Source organism: Hevea brasiliensis, chromosome 4, assembly GCF_030052815.1.
Source record: "Hevea brasiliensis isolate MT/VB/25A 57/8 chromosome 4, ASM3005281v1, whole genome shotgun sequence".
NCBI lineage: Eukaryota > Viridiplantae > Streptophyta > Magnoliopsida > Malpighiales > Euphorbiaceae > Hevea > Hevea brasiliensis.
In genome coordinates, this window is record NC_079496.1 from 115,117,120 (window position 1) to 115,126,645 (window position 9,526).

At 31.2% G+C, this 9,526-nt stretch overlaps 2 protein-coding genes across 2 annotated transcripts; one reads left to right on the forward strand and one right to left on the reverse strand.

Annotated features, from left to right (window-relative positions):
• Positions 1 to 1,732: 1,732 nt before the first annotated feature.
• LOC110635728 (deSI-like protein At4g17486) lies at positions 1,733 to 4,322 on the reverse strand. The gene is made up of 3 exons (XM_058146109.1): positions 3,866 to 4,322; positions 2,932 to 3,219; positions 1,733 to 2,300 (listed from the first exon to the last, which is right to left on the reverse strand). The coding sequence occupies exons 1-3, from the start codon at positions 4,002 to 4,004 to the stop codon at positions 2,035 to 2,037; spliced, it is 693 nt and encodes a 230-aa protein (XP_058002092.1). The 5' UTR covers positions 4,005 to 4,322; the 3' UTR covers positions 1,733 to 2,034.
• Positions 4,323 to 6,032: 1,710 nt separating this feature from the next.
• LOC110635706 (uncharacterized protein At2g39795, mitochondrial) lies at positions 6,033 to 7,490 on the forward strand. The gene is made up of 3 exons (XM_021785135.2): positions 6,033 to 6,444; positions 6,565 to 6,893; positions 7,011 to 7,490. The coding sequence occupies exons 1-3, from the start codon at positions 6,181 to 6,183 to the stop codon at positions 7,168 to 7,170; spliced, it is 753 nt and encodes a 250-aa protein (XP_021640827.2). The 5' UTR covers positions 6,033 to 6,180; the 3' UTR covers positions 7,171 to 7,490.
• Positions 7,491 to 9,526: the final 2,036 nt, after the last annotated feature.

The following is a 9,526-nucleotide window of genomic DNA, read 5'->3' on the forward strand; positions in this document are numbered from 1 at the left end:
AGAAAACGACGTTACATTTCTTTGAATAAAGTTAAATTATATTACGCTTTAATCTCATAAAAAGTATGGGTTAAGTTATATTATGGATTCGTTTAATTAAGTAGTTAGAATAAATTTTTAATTTTTACTTACTAAATTAAAAAATTACATATTTAATAAATATAATAATTATAATTTAAAATTATATATATTTTTTAAAATTTATCATTTTATTAATAAATCTAGGAATTAAAATCATGTTAAATAAAGGCCAGTAGACTTCTTAATACACCTAACTTAAAACGTAATATAAATATTTTCAGATTAAATAAGGTTTAGGTTTATTTGGAGAAAATTTTTTGACCCCTGATTAGGGGTGGCAAGAGCTAAGACCGAATTGCATGATTCATTTACGGTTTTGGTTTCAATTTCGATCTATTTTGATTTAATTTAGCATGACCTTAATCATATTTGAGATTTTTTCTTTTTTTTTTTTAAACCCAATTTTAATTTGAAATCGAATTGGATCAATCATTTTGATTTGGTTCAAAGTCAAATTTGATCAATTCAATTTTAATCTTTTTTAGTTATTTTCATTTTTAAGTTGAAAGAATTCAAATTTCTATCTTAAATAAGATCGATTTGTGGACAATGGAATGTATAAAGAAAGGATATAGATGCCATACCTAGAACAAGAAAAAGAGGCAAAAGACCCATACCCAAATGAAGCCCAAGAAGGACACCACTACTTTTATAGGACTAAAAAACTACAAACTATGCCTCAGAGCCATCGATATAGAAGAACAATTCTAGGCCATGCGATACCCATTGAAGCAAGTCCAACGTCTCTATAGGCGGAGAAGAGAACACTTGTGATCTGCTTCTTTATTACCCACCTTGTAACAGTGACAAAACCCGAGCACCATTATTATACTTTATTAATAAAATTTCTCCTCCCTTATCCTCTTATAACTCAAACAAATTGCAAGGGCTAAAATATGTCCCTAACCTAGAGGTAATGGAACCTTGAAATTAGTTATTGAGGAGGTCCACTGCTCCTTGGGGACCATCTAAGATCCCCAACCCCACAGTCCAGATTCCCTTTCCATTTGGAAAAGGGAGAATTGGACTTGGAACCACAAATTACAATTTTATTTAGTTGAGCATTATTTTATTAAATTTAAAAAAATTTAATAAATCAATAAATTTAGTTTTTAATTATTTAGTTAATTTAATTTAATGTAATTTAAAAATAGAATTAATATCTCCTCCAATTAAAACAAGTATTCATGAATTCAATTTAGTTTAAAAAATCAAATAAATCAAAATTTATAATCAAAACTAAATTAGAGTAAAAACTGAATTAGTCAATTTCTCATTTTCTTTATTTTTTTAACTTATTTTAGATTCATTTAAAATTTAATTTTAATTATATTTTTATCCAATTTTTCTAAAAAATAAATTAAATATACTGAATTTTTTAAATAAAAAATCATAACAAATAAATTTATAAGAAAAACGAAATTAAAATTTTAAATTAAATAAATTCAGTCAATTTTTTTGAAAATTTAACTAAATTATACTCACTCCTACCTCCAACAACATAATGATAGCCCACCAAGGCCCCAACCCCCGTGTTAGCACAGGGCATGCCTGTAATCATTCCCTTTTTTAATGTTCCTTAGTCATTCACATTGACTGATAAATACTGTCCTCTAAAGCTATACTTATCTCAACTTTCATGGGTTATCCATATGGGACGCATATAATACATAAAGTGAAAGCCAATCGATGGGAACGTCATATAAGGCTTTTCACTCCTTAAGAACAATTATCTTTACAAGTAGAATGCTGCATCAACTAGTCAACTTCCAAGTTCCAAGCAGCTGTTTAGGCATCAGTAGAAAAAGAGGAGCGAAGAAAAAAAAAAAAAAACAGATAACAAGACAGAGCAGAATGAAATTTGCAATTTTGCCCCATCTATAGTTGATATTAAAAAAAAAAAAAAAAAGGAAAAATCTGTCAGCCTAAAGAAGTTTGAAAAACTGGATCCCATTAAAGCTTCAAGCTTAATGATGAGGTAGAAGTGTCATGAATCAGTGTCTGAGGAAGGTGACATCTTTGTCTATTACTTCTGCTACCAGAACCTGAGGAGCAGGGTGTCAATGAAGGAGAAGGTAGGGCAGAAGAAGTACATAATAACCTACTTGAATGGCTTCTCAATTTCTTCTTATCTCCCTCTTGCCCGTTAGTTTGTGATTTAACTTGACGAACTCTGGTTTCATTCAATTCCGCAGGCAGAACACAGTTGCAAAGAAAACCTATAAATTCGTCAAAAAAAGATTAAAACGAATTATGTCAGGTTCAGTTGTTAGGAAAAATGTGAATTCCATGGCAGGCCTTTAGGGAAGAAGTAAATAAATAAATGCTTGCAGCATTGTTGAAGGGATTCCTAATAATGTCCGGTTATAAATCTTAATCTCCTCCCTAACTGTTGAAGATGGCCTACGATTTTTGAGAGAAGAAGACGCATAAAGAAAAGGAAAGCAAATTGTGGGGCTGGCAAACTAGAGAACTCTACTAAATGGTGACACCAAAGCACAAAACCAAAACTTCAAGTAAGGTGCAGATGATAGACATATCCATTTCTTGGAAGCAGCCATTTGGAGGGAACAGTACTAGTACAGGGACATTTGGCCATCTTGGTGACTGCATGAACATTTTAGGGCAATGGCACGACACACCTTTCTAAGAAAAGAGGCTGCATCAGTGCAAACTGGCAATGAAGTAAATGTTGCAACACAATACTTCTCCTTCTCAGGAGCCATCTTAGCCCTTGTATTACATCGCTCCATAATAGTTAATCATTTAATTATTCAGACTTCCCGGTCATCAATTTTTGCCAAGGCAAAACAATATCAGAAAAGATAATGATCTTTAAAAGTTTCTTACCTAAACGAGCAAGACGGTTAACCCAACTAGGGATTGTTTTCCCAGTCAGCTTGTTACACACATCATTGCAGAAGTGGTTGCAGTTCTTGGTGATAAGATGGTAACTGTTCCCAGAATAGTCTTGAGCTAGCTTCTCCATGAATGAACGAACTTCTTTAGGACCAAGATCTGTCCTTCCAATCAATATTGATTTTCTGAAAGTGAAACCAGGGCATTGCCTAGGTTCCACCTCAAAGATCCCTGCGCTTGGGAGGTCATGTGCTCCAAAACCATATTCCACACCATGGACTACAGAAAGCGTAAAAATCATAGAAATCATCTCAGCCAAAAACCCAACTTTGGTTAATTTAGAAGAAGCTAACGAGACAACCAATTCAAAACAATCCCGTGTCTTACTGGGTCGGTCTAGTTTCCTGAACCAGCTCTAATGACAATTAAAACACCCCAATAATTTATAATAAAAAAGCCCCAAATTTCAATTCTTTTGCTACCAAATCTCAGCAACCAAACCAAGTTTTACCAGCCCGAGTCTTGACTGCTGAGGATCAAAGTTTAAACTAAATAAATCAGCAAATTATCATTTGCCAACATAGAAATTTTCCCCCTTCCTATTTAAAAAATATATTATGTTAGGTAGGGAATAGAATCAATAGATTACGTTTCCATTGCTTAAGAATTTTCTGAACTCAGCCACGAAATAATAAAAATACAGAAAAAAAGCAAATAATAAATAATAATCCTCCAAATGAAAATTGAATTTCCTCCTAGTTTCTCCTAAGCCAAACAAGATCGTTTCAGTAGCAGATCTGAGCTAAAATATCACCAAAAAGAATTCACTCAAAAAAGGACGAAACAACAAATTTAAATTGGAACATAAATGCAAACAGAAAATTGAAGAACACCAAAATAATAATAATAAAAAAAAATTCCAAACCTTGCACACCGGAATGGTAGATTCCGAGACCGACCCAATAAGCATAACCATTGATTGGAGTCAAATCGTAGACATTCAAGTAAACCGGCACCGTTCCGGTCTTCTTCTTCCGTGGCAAAAGCACCATTCGACACAGCATTTTTTATATTTTACTAAGGTATTTGTCGGCTTCGGAATCTCAGAAAAAGTTGCAAAATTATGAAATTTAATTTTTTTTTTACATAGTGGTTGGAATTTGATCCGGAGAAACTTCGCTTCCGCGAAACGCCGCCGGACCGAACAATTTTGAAAGATTGGAGAAAATTCGAGGAATTTCAAGGGGCAGATTGGGAATCGAAATTCCGTTCTTTTCCTTTTCTTTTTGTGGTACTGGCGACAATTTAATAAAAGAGACGAATCACCTGCTTCGTTTCCACCGGCGGCCAAAAGCGTCCGCATTCTCGCTTTGCCTCCCATTTTCTTTATATATACAGAAGGAGGATAAGTGATGTACAATTAAGCAATTAATTAAATAATAATAATTATTATATTTTAAAAAATAAATTAATTATATTTTACTATATTTATTTATTTTATTTATTATTATTATTTTTAGGAAAACGCTTACTGAAAATTGGCAGATACAAATAACAATGCTGCTTTTGGTTTGGAATAGAGAGACGTTTCCGTTACACGGTAAAATTATCCACAGGCAGGTGGATTTTTACTTTTTTATGAAAAAATTATGAACGAAGAACAGCGAATGGCGGCGGAGCTATACAAAACAAGCTGTGAAAGCCTAATATAATTAATTAATTAAATATTTAATAAAAAATTATTATTTTTTTAAAAAATAATTATTTATAATTGATGATCGATAAAATGAAATTTAAATTTTTTATTTTTATTTTTAATAGTTAAAATTCTTTTATAAATCGCATGGTATTATTTTTAAAAATTTTTAAATTATTTATTTACATTATCATAAATTTATTACTTTTTAAATAAAATAACATCTAATATTATGATATAATTTTATATAATATAATATTAAAAAATATATATTCAAATGTATATTAGGGTATTAAATGCTCTAACATGTAAATATGGTAAATTAACAATGAAATGAGTGAAAAGAATAATGTCAAATAATTTATAGTTTTTATATATTAATATAAAATTATTTTAAATGATAAAAATTATATAATTAATTTTAACTAATTAGCTATTGTGTACATTATTTATTATCTATTTAACCGGTTAATAGTTAGTATTACAATAAATTACCATCAGGTTCTTGTATTTTTTTAAAATTAATTATTTAATTTTTATTTTTTTAAATTAAATTAAATTTTTAGAATAAATTATATAAATAGTACTTTAATTTAAAAATAAATTAAGATATTTAAATTTTAATTTAAGTAATATTAAACTCTTGTGACATTTCATAATTATTTTTTATGTTATTTATAATGATATATCATTTATTAAATTAAAATTGATAGCTTTAAATAAATAGATTTTAAATGATTGAAGGGTCGATTTATATAATTTAAATCATCGAGTTATGGATATAAACGAAATAATTATTTTTTTTATAAGTGTCAACTTAATAAATAAAAAATATTATGCAAAAATAATTTAAAAATAGGATACTAAAAGTATAAAAGAATTTTATTTTATTTAAATTAAATATAAGAAAATTTATATTACATAAATTAAAAATTAAGAATTTTATTTAACAAGTTAAAATTTATTTATTTTATTGTTATATATTTTTAGATTGAGATACTATTTATATATTTTATTATTAAATTTTACATTCAAAATTTTTAATTATTCTATTACAATTTTATAAAAAAAATTAATTAAATTATTTTAACTTAATTAAAGAAAATAAATAATATAGATAGATAAAATTATGAGGATTAAATAGTATAAAAAAATTAAAATTATAAAAATTAAAAATATAAATATTTAAGTTTAAGATATTGACTTATTTTTTAAAAAAAATTAAAATTTTTAATTTTATAAAATATAATAATATTTTAATTAAATTAAAAAAAAATAAAAAATAAATAATTAATTTTGAAAAGTTACAGGCACCTTATAATAAATGCCCCTTAGCATTTTAGCGTTATGGCATGGGGGTGCAAGATCACCGTGGTCATTTATTTATCCGCTTAGAGGAAAAGAACTAACACGTGTAGAGTAATAATAAAGCTGTCTGATTCCCCTGTCACAGTTGCTGTCACTCTTAGCAACGCTCTAAACCCCAAAACCCGTAGTCATCATCCATCGCCAGCAACGAATGCCATTCACATGACCCTTCTTCAATGTCTCGCTTAATTCGAGCTGCTCGGAGAACACTCGTCTCTTATTCTTCTTCTTCTCCTTCTCATACGTCCCCTGTTCATGGATTCCAAGTCTACAATCACTTCAGTTCCCATCTCCAATGGCGAAATGCTATTTCATCTCTCCTCTTCCAATCCAGACCCTACGCAACTGACAAGTGTACCAAATCGCTCTTCGAAGCTAACATTCTCCGAATCCTCCATAACGAGATCGAGTACCAGACCGAGTATGCTCCTCCACACCAGGTTCGTACCACTTCTAAGATCTACTTTCTCTCCTAGTCTCAAATGTCATGGTATGTTGCCTGTTTGGACGCTGAGAAATTCATGGGTAACTTCACCTCCCCTAATGTTGGAATTATATAGCACGCGACGAAATTCAATTCATTTGTGGTTCAAGATCGACCAGGAGAGCAGTGGATGACAATGAGGAGCATATTTAATGATTCTGAAGACATTAAACTTGAAGCTACAATGTTTGATGGGTATGAATCAGTTCCTAAATTCGGAGATGATACCTCAGGGGAAGATATGCGCTTTCACATTAGCTTGCTTGTAGATATCTCTAAGAGGAGTGGAGGCGATGCATTGGAGTTCGTCTGCTCGGCATGGCCTGATTGTTTAGAGATTCAGAAACTTTACTTGCTTAGTCGTGACAGTATGCTGTCTAGGCCTTACATGGGACCTGATTTTAGGTGTGCCTTATGTTTCCCTTGTTTCCCTTTTTTTTTTTTTTTTTTTTTTTTTTTTTGAGTTTGGTTTTGGTTATGAATTTACTGATTGGTTTTTGGATCGAATATTTGTTATTTTAGGAATCTGAATCCTCAGCTTCAGGAGAGACTTCGGGAGTTCTTGGAGGCAAGGGGGGTAAATGATGAACTTTCTGTTTTCTTGCATGAATATATGAAGAATAAGGACAGGATTGAACTTATGCAATGGTTTGGAAAGGTCAAGTCTTTCATGGAAAAATAGAGGCTTTTCTTTTGGCAGTTCCTTTTATGAGATTGGTTGTTAAAGTTTGATTTGATGATATTAGGAATTATGCAATGTATAGCTACTCCAAAGCGAATTATATGTGCTAATTGTTGAATCTTTGAGCATGTTTCGCTACTTATTGGTGGGTCTTAGAGTTAAAAAGCTATGGGAAGTAGTCAAGTAGAAACTTTTAAGGTTAGATAGTCTCCATGTTTTTCAAGGGTGTGACTTGGTGCTGGTTCATTTTGGACATTGGATCATGTATGTTGGGCTTTACGTAATAGATTTGATAAACTCTCAGAAAACTATACAGAGAAGAGTAAGGGTTAATCATGATCTCATCCTAAATGTGGCACCATCATTTAGCCCAATGCTATTGTTTTGACATATTAATATGTGGCATTTAATAAGTTAATGGTGTTTTGTAATTAATTTAAAAATATTGCCTTTTTTATGTTATGTTCTGTGTGTTTGAAATTATTTTCAAAATAATTAACTTATCGATATGTAAATATTTTGAAGAAAGAATCTTTCCCTGGTTTGAAATTCTTACTAAAATTTATATACAAATTAAAATGTGACTACAATTATGCATGCTTTGGCCTTGCCTATGAACCACGTAACATGCCTCTCTAGTCTTTACCATTAGGATTAGGGGAACATGCTTGAACTCGACTGATTGAGAATCAGGAAATAATTGCACAACACTAGGTAGCATTGTTAGTATAATTTTTATTCTACTTGCTATCTTGAAACTTAAGCATAATTAGATTCCTATATGCCTAGCCACTTCCCTTGCATTAAATTGCTATGGACAAGAATAAATTATCCTAGAAGAGTTCAAGCATCTCTCTTGGTTCCGGACTTAAAGGTTATTGCTCTTTGGTATTCTCATGTTGTAATTACTTGCGTGTCCTATATATCTATTTGAATGACTTGTTGAAACAACATTCTGTTTTAGATGGGAAACTTTGTGATTTAGAACCATGAAAACAACTGAAAGTACAAAGAGAAAGGATACAATGCTCTGAATTTAGATTTTTTAGTTTTAATTATCCAAAAAAAACTAACAAAATTACCTCAGATAATTACCCTAACATGAATAAACTATTTTCTAAACTCCTTCTAAAATAGGTAGTAATAAGAATCCAAGAGTAGAATCCAAGGTTTGAAATTCCTCTTGAAAAATCCATGTGGAATCAGAATTAGGATGGCCACACCACATGACAAGAAATCTTGTAAAACTACATGGAGAAGAAGCAAGAAGGTCATTGTCTAACACATCTTCAACTTCCTCTTTTTGTTGTGGAAGAAATGGTGATTTAGGCACATGTTGACCTCAAAAATCCTAAGAAGGAAAGTAGGAGGGTCAAGAGTAACTCAATAAGGTGATAAATCCTCCACTTTTAGAAAAAGGACTAGTATCCATGTGATCAGGCCAATCAAGTAATTAGATCAAAGTTTTTGAACAATGAAAAAAATGTAGAGCCACAAAATTAATGGTGCAGGACCACTTGTTAATGGAATGTGCATAATACAATTCCAGGGAGCTATGATTGAATATGTGGGATGGACCGTCAATTGGTGAATGGAAGTCTTCAACTACAACCATACATATCTGGAACTTGTCGTACCAAAGTAAAAGTTTCTTGAGAGCTGCTTCTTTGTTGAAAAATTATGGCGGGTAAGGTTCTTCCCAAAATTTCCATTCCCAATATCCCATTTATGGGTTAATATACTTCTTTTCATTATGGAAATCAAGAAATTAACATCACAATATGCTACAGTTAGGAGCATTCAACCTTAAAAAGGAAAGGAGAAGATTGAGTTTTCATAAAGATTGATGTATCATTTAGTTGACAGGTTAACTTGGTCCAATTGACACATAGACTAATGGAAGACCAGCATTACTTTGCAGATTCTCAGACATTAGGGTAGAATAATTGTGAAGAATATCTTATAGAAATTCTCTTCCCTGCAATGTGGCTAAATAAATTTTCCTTTGTCTAATTCAGCCAGTTTTAAACTTGTTGGTTTAGACTTTAGACATTCAGGGGTGTAGAAATCAAGTAAATGGTACTCAATAAATCAAATGGATGTCTTTGGGAGAGGTTTTGCAATATTTTGCCTTCATGATGACCTAGAGAGGCTCTTAGAATGATGGAAAGCAAAGGTCAGTAGAAAGGAATCAGAGATAACCAGTCAATTCTTCCAATATTGCTTCTTCTAATAACCTACTCTTCTTCATCTTCGATGCTTACTGGACAGAGCATTTGCAATTTGCATGTGACATCATGTTGATCTCTTGTAACATGCTTGTGGAAGTTATATCCACATGTTTGGCTGTGTTGCT